At 38.9% G+C, this 22,994-nt stretch overlaps 1 protein-coding gene across 1 annotated transcript in view; it reads right to left on the bottom strand.

The window, feature by feature from the left end:
* LOC113076046 (ELKS/Rab6-interacting/CAST family member 1-like) overlaps positions 1 to 22,994 on the bottom strand; it is a 91,107-nt gene that overhangs the window by 58,962 nt on the left and 9,151 nt on the right. The window contains exons 2-3 of the mRNA XM_026248694.1: positions 22,094 to 22,225; positions 10,339 to 10,499 (exon numbers count right to left, since the gene is read on the bottom strand). Of these exons, the coding sequence (XP_026104479.1) occupies positions 10,339 to 10,499; positions 22,094 to 22,225 (293 nt within the window). The remainder of the gene's footprint in view (positions 1 to 10,338; positions 10,500 to 22,093; positions 22,226 to 22,994) is intronic.

Raw genomic sequence — 22,994 nt, 5'->3', positions numbered from 1 at the left:
TTATCAGAAGAGAAATCAGAAGAGCCCAGCAAACATGAGAGAAGATTTTCCATTTTGATACATTACCTATCGATTAGGGCTACAAGTCCCGAATCGCGATGGAGAATCATTCACTGCTGCTCTTCAATTAATGTGAGGTCACAGCGGGCTCCCAGTTTCCAATCCAAAACAACCTAATATTGACGCCACTGTGGAGGGAAAATTATCCTCCAGTTGCAAATCAGAGGAAACTTATAAAAGCCGCCACTAGGGTCTTTTAACATGAGCTTGCCGAGAGGTTTATTTAGCTGTATTCAGATCAAGTACAATAATCGTAAATGAGTGACAGATTAACATGCATATCAGCCGTGCCATGGACGATGAACCCGTTGCTAACCAAGCGAAATGAAAACAGAAAAAAAAAAAAAACTCGCTCATTTGTAAAATCAATTTTCCCTTTCGTAAATCAGACATTTCTGAGAAATCCAGAGGGCTTTCGTCTCTCACGTCACATGATAAAACGGCTGATATGTATTCCATTCTTTTTCCTGCGCACAGCATGATTAGTGATTTTTTTAAATCACCAAATGTAAACCATATTGCCCAGCTCTAACCTGGTAAATGTGGTCTTCTACTGTACTGTACTGTAATTTACCATAAAGCTGCTCTGAAACTTTGTGAGTTGTGAAAAGTGCTATACAAATAAAACTAACTTTAGAGTAAAACTCTGACAACCCATCAAAAACCAGTTTCTGAAATTCTCAAGACGTTCAGAATACAGTACAGTATTCAAAAAACGAGCTTCACGGTAATTATGATTCAGTCAAATATCTTAAAGCACACGAGTTTTAAGCATTTGATCTGTTAAAGCAGTTATAGTATGGTTATTTGAACTCCAGAGAGTTCAATGGGGGGAAAAAAGAAACAGGTTGACTGGGAATGTTGAATGTCCTCCGCTGTTCCATCCGCGATTCTTATCCAATATATACAGTGAAAGTAAGACACGGAGAACCTACAATATAATGTATGAACTCGGGTGCCAAACAACCACTCACTCCACAGTTAATTCATCTGATGTAGGGCAGAATGACAGGGTGTGTATAAAACAGTGGATAAAGAAATAGCCTCAGCAGCTTACACATTAATGCAAAGAAACGGCTCTGACCACAGACCCGAATGAAAATGAGAGTTACTACGATAGCAAACGTGTGAGAGAAACACATGGTTCAGACATAAATTCACAGGGTGTGCACGGAGGTCTTTTGGCCGCAGTCCACTCGTCCGTGTTGTGTTTGGCCTGAGTGGCAGCGTTCACTCCGTTTCCCTCTCTGCCCAGAAGTTGGCAGCTCTCCTCAGTTTCATCCCTCTTTCATCTTATCAAGCACCTGCCATCAACACGAGGCCGTATAGCTCCACAACACCCCTCCCTTCATTCCCTCACTCATCCTGGCACTTCTTCGCTCCCGTTTCCGACTGTTTAATTATGCTGTCCCAACCTGTCACCTTGAGCAACATCCCCCCCCCCGGGCAGCAGCCTGCGGACCACCGTGCCAAAGCAAACTGCCTCAGGAGCAGGTGTGTGTGGACAGGAGGCGCAATCAAAAAAAACAGCTCACAGTAAGTACAGTGTGTGTATATCAGTGGTCGAGTATTTTTCATCTATAAATAAAGAGAGTGAATGAGATCTTGGACATCGACACAGCCTGCCTTGATGACACGCCACCTATAACAAGTTTGACTATCCACTAACAACATAAAAAATAAAATAAAATAAAACACAAAAATAAAACTCTGTCAAGGTGCTGGAGCAGTGAGCCTCTAGTGTGAGTGCCGTTTTCCTAACAAGCAGCAGGGAAAGCTCAGCACATGGCCAAAATTATAACAGAGCATGCTCCAGGTTAAAAATAGATTTGACTCATCACTTCAGGCTGCTGTGATGGTATCTTACCACAGTAAAAAAGGAAATGAAAGCTTTTTTTAAATTTGGATGTGGCAATTTCACTGACTGAAAAAAAAAATGATATAAAAAGGGCGAAAAAACTCACTGGCTAAAATTTCCCCAGTACTATATAAAAGCCCATTTTTTCTACACTTAAGACATTTTGAAAATGTTACCATATCAAATAGAATGACAGAAAAACTAAGAGGATTACAGTCTGAACTAACATAAGAACAACTGAATTACAGAAAGAATAGATAGAGACACAGACAGACAGCTCAGACAGTGCCCATTGAGAGTACGGCTGAGCCGGTCAATGATTTCTTTGCGGACAGGAGCTGCCAGCATGAGCTCCTCGCGTCACCTCAGCACTGATAAGATGTATGGATATATGCACCCGTGAGTCGCAACCTTGAACATTCCCAAGCCGTCAGAGTGGAGCAGAAGCGGAGGAGTATTCGAATGTTTGCATTGGAGAAATACATTTTTTCACCCATCCATATGTTGTAACATCACTTTCTCCATTTGACCTCAGTTTTTTTCCCTTCAGAGTTGTCGTTAAGAGTTTTCCAGTTCACCCTTTCAAATCAGAGCATGATTTATGGGGCACTGCTAGAATCTCAACAGGGTTAGGATGGAAAAGCCAAACACTTAGATGAGTTAAAGTCCTCGAACGCTCTGATATACAAGTTCACATAAACTATAGCTCATCCATTACAGATTATCCTACGAGAACACCTATGCGTAAAAGAAGTCTGCATGATTTTCTGAATAACTGAAATGAATAAACACCACAGCTGGAGTGACAGAGGTGTAAATTCACACTTCCAAAACTGTCCTAAGATGTGGCGTAACGCTGAGATAATCCTAAGAATCTCAGTGGTGGTGGAGAATCAGCCAAGGCTGTTAGCATGAAGATGTTGGTGATTTAAGTGCAGCCTTGGTTCTCAGTCAGACAGCAGGAGTTCCCCGTAGAGAACAACTTGATTTATTCCTGCCAAACCAAATGCTGACTTGAGGCACAAGAGTCTCCTGAGCAGCAGTCTACAACAGTGCAGAGTACAAATGCAGTTTTTCTACTTTATGAATCAACCTCAATCCCACCCTGAGTCTTCCTTGGAACGTGCTTGCATGAATCGTTCTGCCTCGTGCTCATGTCTTTCCAAACTGATATGACAGGGTGTTAGGTGAATGTCCCAGGTGTTCTTTTCAAAACAAGAACAACAACAAAAATGGAGACAAGATCCAAAAAGCACCATAAAGGTTTAATATAAATAGTCTGTAAAATTTATATTACTATTTACCAAGTCCTTCGTATCCATAAAAGAGCTTTGTGTGAGGAATTTAAAAGGCCATTTAACGAAAATTCTAAAAATTCTCTAAAATTTTATTTGAAAATTTAATTTGCATTTCCAAATATTCACAACCAATTATGATTAATTAAAAGATGCGACAGCAATGGTGTATGTCAGCATTCAGAGATGAATAAAAATGAACATCACAAAAGTAAACTTTAATAACATTAATTTCTATACACTCTCAGAATAAAATGGCAAAAAAAGGACCTTTAGGGGTACAACAGTTTGTGACTATGGTACTCTAATAACAATACCCTAAAAGAGACATCTCTGAACCTTACTTACCCCTAAAAGATTCATAGTAGTACCTCAAGGGTACATATTATTAGTACAAAGTTTTTTATATTTACTTTTTAGAGGTAGATAAGCTACAAAGCTGTCCTGATCCTGAAGACCTTGATTAGTTGGTTCAGGTTTGTTTAATTGGGACTGGAGATAAACTTTGCTGGAAGGTGTTCCTATAGGAGAGGGAATGGACACATTTGCCATAAAGGTACAGTTTTGCAATTTATTTCTGACTGATTTATTTAGACTGTCTTATAGAAACACATTAAATGAAAAGTTGCACAAATTTGGCAAAAAGGACAACGCTTATGGTGCTTTTGTGCCTTTTTGAAACTTTGAAACCTCCCAAAGTCCCTATTTATTGTAACTGTGAGGAAAACACACACACACACATATATATATATACAAATGTGTCCATTCCCTCTCCTATAGGAACACCTTCCAGCAAAGTTTATCTCCAGTCCCAATATATATATATATTTTTTTTTTTTTAAGGTTAGCTGTGGTTACTACTAAGGCAAGTCTAGCTTATGATTAAGTCTCCAGTGCTGTTGAGGTTGCAATTTCCATTTCTGTAGGACAAGAGAACTGCCCTATCACTGCTGGTTTAACAACGAAAGATTAAGCCACTCTTAATGGGATGTAATTATAATGGATCCAGCAGAAGACCCCAGAGCAGCGAGCAATGTTTGATGTGATCTGTTAGGGTTATGTTATCTTTAAGCACCCTTGACATTTACAGAGACGTTACATGCATCTTTGTGCTTTCCTGACATTTTGCTGGATTATGGCTCTAGGGTACATGAGCGACAGGGTCGAGACAGGGAGGGCCGAGGCCATTATACACTGTTTAAAATCTAATCGCTGCAGGGCCCGCTTGGCCTCTCACACATGTCCAGCCTCATTGGCTCCATGCTGTAATAATCCGTGTTCACATGCTTGCTAAGATCTCCAGGCCAGGGCTTTATGGCCCCTGACTGCTCCAGCCTTCTTAGAAGAGATCATGTCAGATTCTCTCTCTCTTGCCACCCAGACACCGTAGACAAATCCGCCCCAGCGCCCCTAAGAACGTTACATCAAGGCTGCCAAGATCGGCTTGCCTGGGAGAGTTAAGTCCGTTGTTATTACACCCATTATGGCAGCTAAATCATACCACCCACTGAACTTGGCAATTTGTTTGTTAACAAAAGCATCGTTCAGTACAAGATGGTAGCATTCACAGATTACAAATCTACAAAGCCAAAGAACATTTGGACTTTGCGATTGACATCTTTAAACAATAAAAACAGGGCAGTGGGAAAAATTAAATCTTTAGAACTTCCTCGAAATCTTCGTTTGATGACACTAATGGGTGTTTTATACTGCATACCTATCAAGCACTATGAGGTGCCAACATTTTTTCCCCATCTCTCATTTTCGCTTTGTTCAGTCTAAGTGAACCAAACAACAATCCCTTTAACTGTGAATCAGTTGTGTGAACATGATAAAGCATTTTTGGGTTGTATTTTGGTTGGGTTTCATGCTGGACCTCCACAGGTTTGTTTTCTAAAGCATTCGTCCCTGTAATAAACAGACCGTTCTGCTCCGCTTCTCGAAACCAGGGTGCTAACAGGGGTAATTTGCAGCTTCACCCACCCTTCGAATAAAAACTTTGTGGGCAGACGATAACCTTGCCACCACCCCGTGTCAATTTAATCACCTTTGAACATACTCCTCACATACCTGCGCTTATGCTCAAACCTTATAATTGGACTCCCACTGGAGATGAAAAGCTCCAGCTGTGACATGAGTGGGGAGTTGTTGGGAATTTTTTTTTAAAGTGATATTGATCTACTACAGCAAGGGCAAGCGGACAACTGCTGCCGGTTTAGCAAAAGTCCACAGACTGAACACAAACCTGTACACAAAACTAAACAGCACTTTCTTACTCTGGCAAACTCTAATCTGATTGCAGCTTCTGTGATTAAGGGTCATAAACTAAAACAAACCAGCGATTTTGAATTTAATCAATGGATTAATGGATAAATCAAAGGAAGTTTTCTAGGCTAGTAGAATCAAATCTTTAAAAGTTATTCAGAGTTTCACCAAAGACGCTTAATAAAAATATTTCAATGGCATATTATACTTCATTGTACTTATTTATGTCTATGAAATAACAACAAGAATACCTTTACTTAAATTAATATTTTTCACCACTGTTTATTATTGTGGTATAATTTCAGATAAACCTGCTCTGAAAAGCAGTGTTGTTCACCATCAAGAATTCGAAGGAAATTGTCGTTTAAATTCCTGTTAAATTTTTACGTTTGCATTGAGGAATCAAACAAGATATAGAACTGCAACTTGAATTCAATTATGAAGAACTACTGTAGAATTATAATAAATTACAATTCAAAGAAATGTAACTAATTTTTAACTAAACGACAGCGCGACTGTAGAATGATATAATTTTACACAGAATGACAAAGTAAACTTCTTTCAAATCCAACAAACTGTGTGTTGTGGCCAATTCAGCTTAAAATCACACTCCAAATGAAGCCAATTGGCCTGGCTCTTTACATGTTGATCAGATGGTCTCTTCCTGCATAAGTGGATGGGTTCTAATCATGTGGACCAGACCTTTGGAAAACTAAGCAAGAGCCTGAGTTTCACAGTAACACCTAAGTTGAGAACCACTCAGGTGGTGACAGCTCTTTTCAAGTCCTAAAAAATGGACAAGTGGCTTAACGCCTTCAAGCAAACTTCTGAGGACGGACTCTTCATCAAGATCAACCCCTCCATCATCATCCACCTCTCAGGCGGCCTCTTCAAAATGTCCAGCACTCCCAAACAACAGCAGAAAGAAAGTTAAACATTTGTTCAAAGGGAGACGACTGATGTCTGCCTTTACTGAGCTGAGAAAACCTGGAGGAAACCACATCAAATGGAGGAACGCTGGGATATCACCATATCTCATATCCAGCGGTCCAAGGGCATTTCAACTGTGCTAAATGAAGAGGAAACATGAGGATGGGATGGTGTGCTGGAGATCTCATTACCTTCTCAACCCATCGCTCTAAATACTCTGCTCATTCCACAAAACAAGCCTGAATGGAAGTACCACACTGCATATAGCACAGTTACGTTCATAAACCTTGGCGCCAGCACTGCTTGAGTCCACCTCTATGCATTATCAAAGAACCCCATTGAAAGTCCATTTGGATTTTAACTGAGTGATGACCTCATAATGGTCTCTTCTCACTGCTGGTTACATTCAGTGAGTTTTATCTGAATAATGACCTCATCGTGGTCTTCATTTTACCTTAGTGGTTGTCAGTAAATTTTAATTCATAACTAATGAGCTATTTGTTGTCTAAACTGTCAATTAAAGCCCTTAGAGGTAATTTCTTACAGTTTATCCAAATAAAGATGAATTCCCTAATTTTTCATTTGTATATTTTCAAATATGGTGCGTTAAGATGCATCTTTCCAGATTTGTCAGTCCAACAATCACCATTTTTCTTATGTACTATTTTTCTAACCCAGTGGTTCCCAATCCTAGTCCTGGAGAACCCCCAACACTGCACATTTCAGATGTCTCCCAATTCAAACACACCTGATTCAACTCATCAGCTTAATAGTGAAGACTCCAAGACCGCAAATGTGTGTGTCAGATAAGAGAGACACCAAAAACATGCAGTGTTGGGAGTTCTCCAGGACCCGGATTGGGAACCACTGCGTCTAACCAAACGTGACCCTGGACCCAGGTTCAAGTCTTAAGTGTAAATTTCTCAAAATTGAGATTTATACATCATCTGAAAACTGAATAAATAAACTTTCCATTGATGTATGGTTTGTTAGGATAGGAATATATGTGGCTGAGACACAACTATTTGAAAATCTGGAATCTGAGGGTGCAAATTTTTTTTTAACCATCAAGAAAATCACCTTTAAAGTTGTCCAAATGAAGTTCTTAGCAATGCATATTAGTAAATAAAAAATTAAGTTTTGATATATTCACGGTAGGAAAATTACTAAATATCTCAATGGAAATTGATCTTAAAAAATCTATAATTTTGACCCATACAATGTATTTTTGGCTTTTGCTACAAATATCGCAATTTAAGACTGGTTTTGTGGTCCAGAGTCACAAATATCATTTGCACTTTCACATTTTCAAATTAACTCTATTTCACATTTTCAAGTTTTTCCATTTCAAACTGTGCCAATTCAAATGGCATATGCATATCATAAGACTTGTTTTGTCATACATGTTTGAGCCTGACAGCCCTTTCGCGACTATATGCTTTCATTCTTAGGGAAAACACTAGCATGAAATACAACTAAGACTTCAGAACATTTTTAGAATGCCCTTTGCAAACCGAGTTTAGGAAGAGTGCTAATTCTGCCTTTTTGTAGATGCTGAGGATGGAGAACCAGCCCAAAGGGTCGATGTCTTCACTCTTCTGACCTTAAACTTTGCGTGCGAAAGTTCAGCCTGAGGAAATAAATAAATGAAAAGTCTGTGACCTCTGCATCTGCTATTTTGTGTTCCAGAGGTCCAGTTTGTTGTCTGATGCCAGCCGGCAGGGCTTCTTCAACAGCACGAGTATACTTTCTCTGGCCCCAACTGCATTACGTTCATCGCCAAAACAGATCGAAGACCACCCTCTCCCTTCCATCCCTATCAGAGCCTTATTTTCACTCAAATACAAGATTTGTTTTTTTTAAATGTGTGGTTAATGAGAGGCTGGTGGAGATACAGAGAGCTCCCTGTCTCAGTTGAGCTGACCTTCTGCTTTCAACAGCCAAATTTGGATGCAATGGGACCCTGCTCTCCTTCTCTTTCATACTAAGTGGCAAAATGATCTTTATGGGAATCAGCATGCAGCATTAACTCAAACACATAACACCTAGATAAAGACTCCAATCATCTCTCAGCGTCCACTCTGTCTTCTTTTAATGCTAGAATCCATCATAACTCAAGCATATTGTCCCTGAGAATATGGCTGAAAAATCTAATCGCCAATCTGGAAAACACAGACAGTCCTTAAAACTCCAATTCTGACAAATTTTTCCGCAGCCATGACTATTATTTTGAGCCCATTTGATATTCAATCTTAAACAATAGTCTTGTGAAGTCAATATACAGTAGAAAAAATATTTAACTTGATGCTTTCATTTCAACTTAATGAAACATTTACATATAAAGAAAGAACATGAAGTAATAAACAACATTTTATTTTTTATTTAATATTTATATTCAATTTATTGTAAAGTGCTACCAAATTTTAATTGATAAATTGGAGGCCTAACCCCAGTTAGAGCTGAGTTAACACAACCCTCTTAGAGAGAATTAGGAGAAATTCCAGAATGGAACTTGTGCAAACTCTATAAGGCAGAAAACAAGGTCTTTTCTCCAGGGCACCAAACCCATCTCAGTGGAGCTACATTCATTTGACAGCAAGAGGGCCTCCTTTCTGCAACTCAGACTGCAGAGATCCTTTACTGAATCCTAATTCAACTGGTATAGAGACCTTCGACCTCCTACATTCCTCTATCTTTATCTAGAGTCAGCAAGTGCTCAAAACACCAAAGCAGTAGAGGCACTGATAAGAAAAAGACTGAAAGAGAGAGTGAGAAATGACAAGAGAGAGTTCAGTGAATGCTGTGGGAGAAAAGAGAGAGAGTGATTCTGATTGGATTCTGCTGAAGTGATCTGTTAGAGAGATGAGTCTGTAGAAGCTCAGTGGACGATGAGGAAAAGCCTGAAATAAAGAAGCACTCAAACACCCATTCATCCTCCAAAAAGCACACGTTCTTCTAGAGGCCTCTGGCCTACCTGCTGCATTAGGAAATCATGCCTGTATGCATGGAGCATGGACCAGGGGTTTTCAAACTGGCATCAGAAGACCCCCTTAGAGGATCCACAGAAAAATTAAAGAGTAAATATGTAAAAAAAAATATATATATATATAATAATAATAATAATAATAATAATTAAATAATATAAATAAATTATATTTGTTATAAAACCCATTTAAAAATTACTTGAAATAAAATAATCATTATCTGAAATAAAATATAAAACAACTTTGTTTTGGCTACATAGCTGCCAAGGCAACATTTCTTATTTTTATTTATCTACCTTGATGAACTACAATAATTAAAATGAACTACTTTATTTATTTTTACTTTTAATTGTAAAAAATGACAAAAGAACACATCAAAATGACAAAAAATTCATAAAAATTAAAATGAAAACTAATTCAATGAAAAATCTAATTTAAAATATAAATGAAATATATAATACAATAGTATGCAGAATCTGAACTGTGCACATTATTAAATAATGCACAATGTTTCACAAATATTTTTTTTATAGAATGGAGCCAAGTGAGAAAGAAAGAAAGAAAAATTACATAAACAAAAAAAAAATCCTTGTTGGGGGGCCAAAGCGTCAAAAAGTGAAAACCCCTGACCAAGACCACAGAATCCTTCTAACAGTCATTTTGTTGGATAATTTTTCTACTGTACTTTTAAGATTAAAATATGAGAATGGCCTCTGTTATGATTGGCTAACCCTTTTGCAAGCAAAACGAGTAATAATGTCCACGCCAAGTTATAATAGGGCTGCGCTGGTAATGATGGAATATGTCTACATACTCCTTTCAAAAGAGCAAGAAAATCCTGTTTATCATATTATATCCCTTTAAAACGAGCATCAATAGTTCTTTAAGACGGCAGTGACCGCTAGATCAGACCATAAGGGGTGAAGGACAGGCATAAAGGTCTTACTTCATTTCCAGAACCTCCTCCAGGTGCTTTCTGCGCTCTGCCCTCAGTGTGGTCAGGTGAGCCTCCTTCTCCGCCAGGGACTGCTGGGTGGAAGACAGCTTGGCCTTCATGGACTCCAACTCTTGCTTCACCTTTTCCATGGCGGCCAACAGCTCCGCCATCTGTGCATGCAAACACACACAAATAACCATGTTTGTGCTGATGAACAACAAACAAGCATTAGGACAAAACCATAATCCCAACGAAACATGTCGGATAAGACAGAATGCAAACAAATATGTTGAGTGAACACACAGCAGGCCAAGAGTGAAGCTCACAGGGGACACAAATGGATTTGTGTACAGAAAATTTGATTTATTAGACGAAATGAGTGTCCACTGCAAAAATATTAAAGAGATTCATATGATAGAGATAGAATGGGTGAAAACAAGTCCAGTGTGAGAGTGTGTTACTGCAGTTATATTAACTACATAACTTCGTGATGAGGTTTGTCATACATCACATCCCCAGAGTTATTTAGCTCTGGTTTGTTTTTGAAAAGGTGGATGTTCTCCATTCCTTTCTGTGATTTTTCTTTCTTCCTCTCCCTCCGTTTCCACACAATGTTTATAACTCAGAGTAACAGGAGCGAGTGAATGAGGAGGATAAATCAAAGTGGTGTGGCAGGTTTATGCATTTCATGGAAGGCAAGGTTTAGCGACTTGGCTCAAAGCGGTTCTCATAGCCTCCTCGACTGCTTGCGGTTCACCCAGAGTCTCACTGAAATCTCTGTGCTCGCAGGAAACTGTGAGGCTTCGGGCGAGATCTGTGCAGTCTCCTTCATCTGTTCTTGGTGTTTATCCATGTGTCCCTGCTCTGCGTTTCATCAGCTTTTGTTCCATCTACACTAGACACTTATACATAGATTCAAAACCAAAAATAGTTCACTTAAAATTCCTTTTAAGCTTCACAAAAGATGCAAAATGAAGTGGTTCATATGGCTTGTCTGCTCGAGAACTCAAGAACCAGTTTAGTCCGATTAGACTTGAACGAATCATTCGGACCAGTTTTGTGAACAGGATCCACAGATTCGTTGAAAAGATCAATCAGAAATCTGGGAAGCTTAGTCGGTGAGTTGAACTCCTAAATCTGATCAGTGTGATTCACAAATGAATCATTGAGATCAGTTTTGTTAAAAGGATCAACCAAAAGAGTGATTCATTTGCTAATTGTGCAGTGAAGTCGGTGAGTTGAACCAGAACGGTGTGATTCATGAATGAATCATTTGGACCAGTCTTGTGAACAGGATTAACCGATTCGTTGAAAAGATCATCAGAAGTTTTGTGAGATCATCAGTTTTGTGAAGAAGATTAACCGAAAGTGTGACTCATTCGCAAATTGTGCATTAAAGTCAGTGTGTTGACCTTGAGAACTAGATCAGTCTGATTCATAAAAAGATAATTCAAATCGGTTTTGTGAACAGGATCAAATGATTGGTTGAAAAGAACTGACTCCAATTTCATTCACGAATCGGCCATCACTACTTCTTTCATGAACACGTCAAGGTGTGCAATAGCAAAGATTTTCTGGAATAATTGCTTTAATTCTAGTTGTATGTCTACGAAGAAGTAGGGATATAACATACAAGTCATGCAGGTTTGGAATGAAAATAGACTAAGTAAATTAAGATGTTTTGTGTGTGTGTGTTGCTTTGACACGCAACACTATCCAAAGACATAATTATAGGTTTTCTTATGATCTGTGAGCACTAGAAATGGTTTTCAGCAGAATAGCTGGAGGCAATAAACAGAAACACCACATAAACAGGGATTTGGCTGTGATAAGAAAATATCTTTTGGAAAACAAATATAACAGAACTGTATGTGTGTGAGCACATGCTCCCAGCAGTGCTGCTCTCTGGTGGTCGGAGGTATTGCGGGATGTGGGAGAGCGCTCAAACCAGCTGTCATCATAAGTCATCTGCTTAATGTACTACACCCAAGCCAAGCCTAGTGAACAAGCTACCAAAAACCCGCTCAGTCAAATTTACTGCCATCTGCTTCCCTGTCCCGCTCTCATATGCTCGCCTTTGTCATCTCAAGGCGTTCCAAACTCAGGGTTGATCCAGCAACGGACAGGACAGGACTAAAACTTGAGGATGAGTGTACCTCCCCTAGGCACGTGAAATCCACTGGTAAATTCCACTTGACAAGGTCAGGTAAGTGAGGGCTCACTGGAATCGCTTATGTTAAGATGTGATGCATGTCAAATTAAAAAATAAGGAAGAGGAAATCATTATTCACGTAGAGACAGGACAGGCTAGCATTTCTTTGACTCAAATGGAGAGGACAGGTCACATCTTAGAAGAATGTTACTGGCGAGTGTCTGAGTGGACATTAAAGACTGTAATATTTTTCACAGATGCAATGAAAAAACCTGCATGCCTGTTTTCCCTCTCGGTGATAAAGTGAGATAGAATCGAGACTGCATGCCTCAGGCCCCACAGTATAAGCAGAGGGAAATATTTCAATGCTGGCAGCATCGGTTTCACAAGCCTGGTGTGAGGGCGGGGCAATAGGGCTGTCTGTTAAAACCAAGCAGCCAATGAGAGGTGAGGAGAGGGGGATGGAATGGAACCGTGAGAACTTTCATGCATTTTTTATTCAACAGCAAACAAAAATCTCAATGAAATCTTCCAGAGTTGTGTAACCACACATTCACATACACTCACATACACAGCGACAGCAGAGCGGTTAACTAATCAGTCCAGGATGTGCGAGAGCTGATATGGTGTCACCGTGCCTGGAGGGGAGATATGTGAACTGACTCCATCCTCAGCGACCAAACATCATCTGGAACGAATGGATTCGAATGAATTTACAGTGTGCTCGGTCAGTTTTACTGTAAAAGTATTTAGCAAGCGCCGCCAGGAGCCAAAATCTCAAAGCCGTTGAGTTAAGTCATTCATTAGAAGATAATTAACAGCTTTTAAAGGTTTGACTAACGGCCCGGCAGACAGATGGAAAGTTAAACCTCTCAAACAAACTCAAAAATTTGTACAGCCTACATTAGGAATCATGGAAATTGCAGTTCCTAGAACTCTAGCGTGTGGAATCAAAAATGGGTTCTTATTAACCAATGGACACTTAAAAAATTATAATAATAAAAAAGTAAAATAATAGTAATAATAATATTAATAATATATTATATATATCAAAATATTTTTATTACATCCAGTTCTATGGCTTCTTTCCATTAATGCTACAATGCTATGAATGAATATATATATATATATATATATATATATATATATATATGTGTGTGTGTGTGTGTGTGTGTGTGTGTGGTGTAAAATATTAAAGTTGATAAGTTATTTTAAAAATTCTAACCAATAGTATAATACAACAATTAATTTTTAATTAAATTCAAGTTTATTTTCATAGTGGATTTCAAAATAAATATTACAAATAAATATGAATAATAAATGCAATTATTTTGTATAATCTATTTCACTCAGCCCCCCTTGCAGCATGGATGAGAGCTTAAAAACCTCTGAATCAGTAAATGTTTTGAATAATTAAGATTTTTTTTTATAATTTTTAAATAATTGTAAAATAATTATTAATGAGATTAAAGAACTAATAATTTAGTGGAATAAGAACCAGAAATTCCTTTCATGTCCCATTTTCCCTTTCATGTCCCATTTTCTGAAAGAAAAACAGAAAGATTAAAACAAATGCAAACACTGCTTTCAGCAGACTTGCTCATGCTGTTGCCTTCTCTGATGGAGGAATGGATGGTGGTCTCTGTGTGTGTGTGTGTGTGTGTGTGTGAGAAAGAGCAAGGTGGAATGCAGAGCTTGTTTTCTCAGAGTACAACAAAATAACCTCAGATGTTAGTCAAGTCGTAAAAAAAACGCTGCAGTGAATTTTGACACCTTGGGTGTGAAACATTGAGCTCTTCACTAGGTGATGATAACACCACTTCCTGTCTCACACTGGGAATGTGAACCAGAAAGGCAGGAGGAGTACAGATCAAAGTGTTTGAGATGCACATCTTTTAACTGATCTTCACAGTCCAGCTCCAGCACTCTGTAAGTGTTTTTACGACTTGGAGTAATTGCTTACATCAGTTGTGACGCACCGTCTATGGAATTGATAACAGTGATTTTCTCCTTTTTGGTTTAATTTAAGGCTGAATTGCTTAAAACCGGTGTCAGGAACAGGCCTTGGGGAAAGGAAGAGGATCTGCCAGTGATCAAGGAGAAGAGTGATAAAAAGAACAGGAAAAAAGGGAAAAAAGAACGACTGAAGCAGGGTCAGAGGGGCTGGAACAGATGCCTCTTCAGATGAGGGAAGGCACGTGGAATTAAGCAAAAACTGAAGCAGTGAACTGTATACTTGCCTTTTTGTGCTACAAGAAAGCAGAACAAGAGAGAAAGAAAAGAGAAATAGGTAAAATGCAATGCACCAAAAAGAAATATCAGCAAAAAACAAAAAAAAAAAAAAAACAATGCCTGTTCAGAAAATGGCTGAAAATGTCAATTTAACCATATAAAAGTACAAGAAAATATGCGAATATCATGGTAAAATGCCAGCAGAAAATATCCAATTAAAAAAAATGAATGCAGCTTGTAAAAATAAACAGTACAGTAGATATGATGGTAACACATTGATCATTTAATACTGACCATGGTACAGAGTAATTAGTCATATTCCAGTTATTGGTATTTCAAGATGCAAAGGATACCACGGTATTGCTAAAAAGATATTTGATAAAATAAACAAATAAAAATAAAAAAATCTAATCAATATTATCTGTAGAAGAAATAAAATAAAAACCATGTACTAAAGCTCAATTAAATATAGTACAGTTATTAAGTTAATCATGTATAATCAATTTATATATATATATAAAATTACTAACCATGTCCAAAAACAAAAATAATTCCTCACCTCACATCATATTCTGGTACTGCTATAGTACTTTAGCATAAATCATAGTACTGACTGATAGCCATATTTATATACTGCATCATGGTATTTGCACAGTACTTCAATGAATACCAAGGCATAAGCATCATGTAGTGTCTCCAAAAAAGAAACTCGAAAATGATAAAAAATATTATCATGTTCTAAAAACATGGTAATACAATAGTGTTACTTTTGTAAGTGGAAAACCTCATATTGGTTTGTTATTGATGTGCACCGTGAAGTGATGAGATCACGGTGGGCGTTAGATCAGGGCCTTCTCTTCAGCTCGTGCCGAACTCAGAAGCTTCTAATCACCTCCTGTGAGAGCAATCCAGACTAACCCAGATGCTCGGAGCAGAAACATAACACTAATAAAAACTGCTCAATGCAGCAGCGTGCTGTTTTTTTTCTTGCTCTCTCTCCCCTTCTCCTCATCCGTCTCTTCCTACTCTCTCCTCCCCGGCTGCCAAAAGAGCAGCCCCATTCCCAAACGGTGATCATAAAGCCAATTTCAACAAGCTGGTCTTTGGATCTTGCTGTGTTTTGGGTGCTGAGCTTTGTGTCTGGTTGGGAATATTAACAGAGGAGGGAGTTTTATTTCCCTCTAAAGTTTTATCATAAAAGTCCAGGCTGTTTCTGACTATGGCTTTGAATACAAACTTGAGAAAGAGCAGCGGCAGCTGTAAGAGCTATTTATTCTTTGACTAATTTCCATGTCTGTTTTTGGCCAGGGCCGCTTGGAGACCTCAGGCTCTGCCGTCACGCTGCCCCCTGCAGTATGGAGGGAGAACTGACCGAGAATCTGACTGACTGCTTGAGATGTTGACAGCATGTCTTGACCAGTTCAAGCAAAGAGCGAGTATAAATTTCTCACACAAAGCTATCATGACATCAGAAGGCTATATATACACACAATAAGTTTCATAGACCACATGGTTTTTGGTGGTTTTTAGAGATTGACATTCCCTATCCTCATTCACTTCTATTGTATTGAAAAGAGCAGCTTGGACATTCGGCTAAACATCTCCTTTTATGATTTAAAAAAATAAAGTAAGTAAAATGAGTTTAAAGCAAATAAATGATGACAGAATGGTGAACTACCTCTTAACTATCAGTATAACTACTGACCGCAGGTTTATATAACATGTAGCTAGAGTTACGTGCAGTGGGGAAACTCAACATCTCCCAGTGCAGAAACAGAATTGTGCTGGACGCACTTCATAAACGTTAAATCAAAACATAAATTATCCTGACAGACAGACGCAAATGAGCATGACTTCCCAATATAATGGAAAGAAAGCAGGGGGAAAGCATAAGAGAGGTCTTCCACATAAAATAATGATCTGATAGAGCTCATCTTCAGGGAACAGTCTATAAATTGCACTGTCAGTGGTTAAGCTTCCTATTTGGAAAAGTTTGGGTTGGATCAGGACCAAAAGCCACATTTGTCGAACACCCCCATCCAAATGAGGAAAAAAAAAAGGTCACTTAGATGCAGCGATACTGATGAAAAGCACAAAACTCAAATCATTCCTTGTAAATAGAGAGGAAACATTAATCGTGCCATACCTTGAGCCACTTTAAGCCAGCGTGGCTGGAGTCACGCATTAGGTCATGAGAGCGCTTTGCACAGGCAGTGAGCAATGGAGAAGAAATAGAGAAAAAGAGGGATTACAGGAAAAAAAAGCCGGAGAGGAAACACAGACATAACAGAACAACAGTTTGAAACAAACCACGCAAAAGGAAAATTGGATCTTTAGGAAGAGGGGTTAGAGAAAGAGAAAGCACAGTAACCATGGATCCAGTGTGACAACAGGTTGGGAGCGGAAAAGAGATCCATACAGGATTGGGTCAGGCCGACAGGGAAAAAGGGGAAAGTTTGTGGTTAATGAGTAAGGGCAGTTTCGAGACATCCCATCAACCCCGGTCAACACGAGCGGAGAGATTGAGGCTTTCTTTGGTCCACTGCCTCCAGGGAAGGTTATGAAGTATGTCATTTCGCTGCTGAATCATGTCTGGAGACTGGACGTGTGTTTTCATGTGGTCTTGGGCAAACGTTTTCACTGGCCCTGCATGAGCGGCTGGTCGCTTTCGTGCATCCCAGCCGTAAATTCCACGCCAGAGCTGAGTGACTGGTGTCACTGTACACCGAGGGGCTCTGTGTAGGAAGAAAATGCCCCCCTCTTTCTCTCGGCGACCACATTTGCTCTTACTAGCACACGACTCTTTAAAGCAGTTGCTGCAGCGAGGGTTTGGCAAGACGCTAATGCTCATGAAAGCGTCAGCTAAAATGAGACAGGCTCAGCCGCTAACAAACACATTGAACAGACTGAGAAAACATTGTTTTGACACTCAATCAAATATCAATTCTGCAATGAAGATGGCGTGAGATGGAGAGAAAAGGTAAAATAGGGGAAGGCTTGACAAAATTGCGTTTATTTGTTATTATTTATTCTTCATTGCTGCAGCTCTCAGATCAAATATGCCTCAAGTTTTTGGATTACTATATAACAAGACATGCGAGAACCCACACTGATTCACGTATATGATGTCAAATCTGGTGCAAGTGTGCCATTTTAGTGATACGGAGGATTTAACGACTTAATTTAAAGTCTGTTTGCCACAAAAAGCTATCATGAGGCTTTAAAAGCCTTGGAGCATTGCATAGTTCTATGGACCATAACCATTGCAGCAACAATGTACAATAATTCGTTACCATTAAAGAATTAGATTTCATCAATGAACACAGAACAGCTATATTCTACAGCATTTATTAATCTAGTTTATAAGTAGTTTATAAGGCACAAATAAAACATACATGCAACTTTTAATAAATGTTTGGCATCATTTATTTAAATTGTCATTGCTTTCTTTTGTATTTATATGTATTTATTAATTTGATGTACATCACCTGTTGAGAGAAATTATAAATAAATAAATGGATTCATATATTTATGAATTAACATTAACAGACTAATAACTACTGTGAAAGAAAGACAAAAAAAATTATCAATATATTTATAAATTATTATTCATTATATAAATAATTATACATATTTATATTAATATAGAACATTTAATTATTTAAAATTAATTAATTATATTTATATATTTACAAATTAACATTAACCAAAATTACTAAATGCTGTTAAACTGACAAAATGTTATATTATTCTTTCGTGATACCCATGCATTAACAATCTTGACTAATTTTACCACAGACACACACGCACAACACAGCTTTTAAGTGAGCTCAACAGACGCACTTGGCTTGACGAGAAAGAACTGACTCAATTTTGGCCAGAGGTTTACTTTCATGTCAGTGTAACAAAGAGCAGTCACCCTCGTCCCCATACATTTAAGAACAACATACTGACAGCAATTTGTACAGGCACTGCACTTGGTCCAACATGTGCTCTGCACAATGAGAAAAATGAGGCGAGCAGCTATTGGAGGAAATTGAACACAGAGCTAAAGACGAATGCTTGCTTATGATTGGCACAACAGAGGGTGTGGTGAAGCAACAGAGGGATGCTAATTAAATAGTGGAGGAGAGACTGTATGTGTGTGTGTGTGTGTGTGTGTGTGTGTGTGTGTGTGTGTGTGTGTGTGTAGAAAACCGTGTGCATTTGTGTGAAGCTAATTAGAATTTGTATGGTTTAATGTAGGACCACAAATTACGCATTTAGAAACATGTCTGCCAACTGTCAGTGAGGTAAGCTGCCATTCTCTCTCTCTCTCTCTTTTTTTTTGTATAGCTCATAACTCCCTAAATATGAAACCTGGAATATAAATTCATTGTTGTATAACAGGTGCCAGGATGGAGAGGAACTTCTAATGGTGATATCCTGAGTGTGCGTAATGAGACTTGATGCGAATGGGACATCAGTAATGAGTGTGGAGACTGGCTCCGGAGGGTGGCACTTGTACTGTCCCCATTTCCCCTTCTCTCTGAGCCCAAATGAGAGGGGGCCGGCCAGGCTTAGCAGCAGTGTTGGCTCCCGCCGCAGCCCCCAACTCTAATTAACCGCTGGGGATTGGAGTGGAGGTCCATCTGGCGGTGAAGAAACTCAGTGGTGAAGGCCACGATACATTCCCTAGACTGCAACGCACACTGGGACGATGCTCAGCCAGCCATGCGAATCTTTAGAAAATGGAGAGAGAGCGAAAAGGAAGGAAACGGCAGGGTGCCAGGATCCACAGAAGGTAGAACAAACCATTAAGGGTTTAAAACTGAAGCAGAGAGTCAGTGGAGCCAAGTAAGATGGACAGAGAAGGAGAAAGGAGAGGAAAAAGTTCAGGGATTCAGGTAGAGGGGAAGCAAGATTTTGGCAGCTGCTTTGTGCTCTGTTTCAAAGCCTGACTGGCTGCTTGTGTTGTCCGGTGCATGGAGGACTAGTTTGGAAAAGGTTATAGGAGTTTGATGTTATTGCCAAAGCTCAACAGACAGCTAGACAGTGGTGCAATCTACTTTAAAAACTGGTAAGATTAGGCCAGAACAACTCCTTTGGATCAAAACATTTACAAATTATTGGCAGTTCATTTGTAAATTCAATCCATTTCCAATGTGTTCTGAGGAAGGACACACATTAGGTCTCCATTTAGTTGAACTGCATTGAATGGATAATTCACAACAAAAAATGAAAATTCTGTGATAATTTACTCACCTTCATGTAGATCCAACTCTGTAAGACTTTGGTTAATCTTAAAAAAAAAAAACTTTCTAAAACCACAATGAACTTTCTGGATCGTCTAAATTTGGTTACCTGGACTTACTATGGAGGGACAGAAACCATTCATGTATCACTTAAAATATCTATGTGTGCTGTCAACACACAGGACGTTCCTCATGTTTGCACGTTCTATGTGGCTGAACTGAATCGGACCAAAGTTAGTAGTTCTCATGCAGGCCACGTAAAGCTTATTTATGTTCGAAATGAAGACTGACTGCAGACACAAACACGTAACCCATGCATGCCATATGAATGTTCACCACTGGCACTGCGATGCAGTGCTGGCATGGATCTGGATGGTTGGCACAGCTTTTTGCTGGTTCCTGAGCTCTGTGAAGGGGGCTTTTTAATGGAAGCGATACCGTCCGCCAAGCAAAAGCATTACAGTCCACCCTGAGAGATGCTAGCCTTGCGTGGATGTGCATACAGCTCTGTTTAAACACTAGGGCGGATGTTTGACAAGGCCGATGAGGAAGTGGACATTTCCACACTGAAAAGATGGCTGTAGGGTTTGGCGAGCATCACTCTAAGTTACCGCACACATCTTGCTTCAGGTAACAAATTACAGCCTTGTTGTAATGGTACACATGAGCTCTTTAGAAACATTGCTAGTAACACTTCCATGAAAAATGATGGTTTATCATACTTCAGAAGTTATCTGGATATAGCTGGATGGTCAAACATCCCATTGAACAGAGATTTTTAACAAAACAAAAGATAAATAAAGATAAAATAATAAGAATTAATAAAATAACTAAAAGGTAGAATAAAAAGAAATGTATATAAATATATATATATATATATACTGTATATATATATAATATATATACAGTATACATTTCTAGCGGAAACTCTGATATATATATATATATATATATATATATATATATATATATATATATATATATATATATATATATATCTCAGAGTTTCCGCTAGAAAAAAATGGTGCCGGTCGAGGTTTCGTTTTCCGGACATTTTGATGATATGCCGGTCAAGTATCGCCTCTTAATTAGTCAAGAGGAGGAAAACTGGAGGCAGGCTATGTAACGTAAAAAAATGACATAATCAGGCCGCCAAATGCAACATGTTTATTAGCCTAACTTTCAAAACAGACGGAAAAAAACATTTTCTACTATGGTTAATTTCTTCATTCGGATCTATTTGCGATCCATTCCATTCTAAACAAACAAAGCAGTTTATATGCTTCGTCCTTGTTTCATTATAGATTAAGATAATAATTAATAAATGCACGCATAATTATCAGTGAACTTGATAAAAGTTGCAGATTAGAGCTGTAATCGGGCCTTAAATGTTAGGCCCGACAGGACCCGAGCCCGACAGGTTTCGGCCCGAGCCTGACAAGTAAATTTTGATTGACAGCTTGATTTTCCGCTCCCAACCTGTTGTCACATTGGATCCATGGTTACTGTGCTTTTTCTTTCTCTAGGCCCTCTTCCTCAAGTTCCAATTTTCCTTTTGCGTGGTTTGTTTCAAACTGTTGTTTCCTCTTCAGCTTTTTTTTTCTGTAATCCCTCTTTTTCTCTAGTTCTTCTCCATTGCTCACTGCCTGTGCAAAGCGCTCTCATGACCTAATGCGTGACTCCGACTACGCTGGCTTAAATTCAGGTAGGCTACTGAGTCGCTGTCCTCAGTGCCAAAGTTCGGTGAATTTTTGCTTTAGGCTTATACTCAAATTCAGATTGTGTTAGGGGCGTGGGATTATTAGGCAATTTTAATCTGACAATTTGACCGGAGAGATTTAATTTTGTAGGACATTTCATTTTTTTTTCAATTACCGGACATCAGAAACCCTGATGTATATACACACACACACACACACACACACACACACATACAAATACACATACTTCACGATAATACACTACTTCTCTGGACTCAAAGGACAAGGTACAAAGTATTAAATAAATTCGATCCAAATGTAAAAAAAAAATATGGCAAGTGAACAGTATGTAGTGTCAAAAAAAAGAAATACATGAATGAGAGAGAAAGAAAGTGCATGTTAATGATCCTTGAGCTTCGTCTCACCTGTGTTTGGTGTGTTCTCACCTGTTTCTCAGCGTTTGCACGAGCAGATTCCTCTTGTGCCAACACCATTTCTCTCTCAGCCGTGATCTGTACGCTCTCACGCAAGGCCTCCTCCAGCTCCTCGATACGCTCGTCCTTCTGCTGCAGAGAATCCTGGAGGAAACAAATGTACTGTCTCACTTAAATGCAACACGAATCTGTAACATACAACTGATTAACGAAGCTGTTTATCGACACAGATTTTTGGTAGAATGTCATGAACCAGAACTCATGAGTTGTGTTTAAAGACCGTGCACAATAAGTATGCACCCAACAAGTGCAGCAGCAGGTAGCTCTGAGAAAGCAAGTTGCAGTGAGTTCACAGCATGTGAGGTATAAACATTACGAATTCTTGGACTGCGGTAAGTGAGGGCAACCCAAGCTGTCCATCTGAGGGACATGACTCATCTGTCTGCTCCCATGATGACTCAGCTCAGATCTATGACGGTCAAGAGTGAAATCACACTACTTATCCAAGTATCCACTCTTGAGAGAATCAAGATCAAAACCTAGTTATCATGAACGTCTGCGATTGATTGTATCAGGAATCGGAAAAACAGAGGGAAAATGATGGAAACAAAGAGGAAAAACATCTGATTGAAAGTGTGCTAGAGAGCAAAAGAACACAATGGTTAGGGACTCAGATGAATAGGCATTGTGGGATACATGGAAAAATGCCAGAGCAGTGCTGAATATGGGAACAGTCTTGAGTTCATTACGCTGCTCCATTTCAAGGAACGTTCACATTTCATTTTCCCCCCACATTTCAAAATCGGCTACAAAAGTCCTGACTGGTTTGGCAGGCCTGAGGCACTTAGTACAAACCTCTACAAACATGCACACTGACGTACACAACCGAGCAAACAGCCGCTACACACACATA

This window comes from Carassius auratus, unplaced genomic scaffold, assembly GCF_003368295.1.
Source record: "Carassius auratus strain Wakin unplaced genomic scaffold, ASM336829v1 scaf_tig00018441, whole genome shotgun sequence".
Lineage (NCBI taxonomy): Eukaryota > Metazoa > Chordata > Actinopteri > Cypriniformes > Cyprinidae > Carassius > Carassius auratus.
The sequence above is the reverse complement of the archived record's forward strand: the minus strand, read 5'-3'. Positions and strand labels throughout refer to the sequence as shown.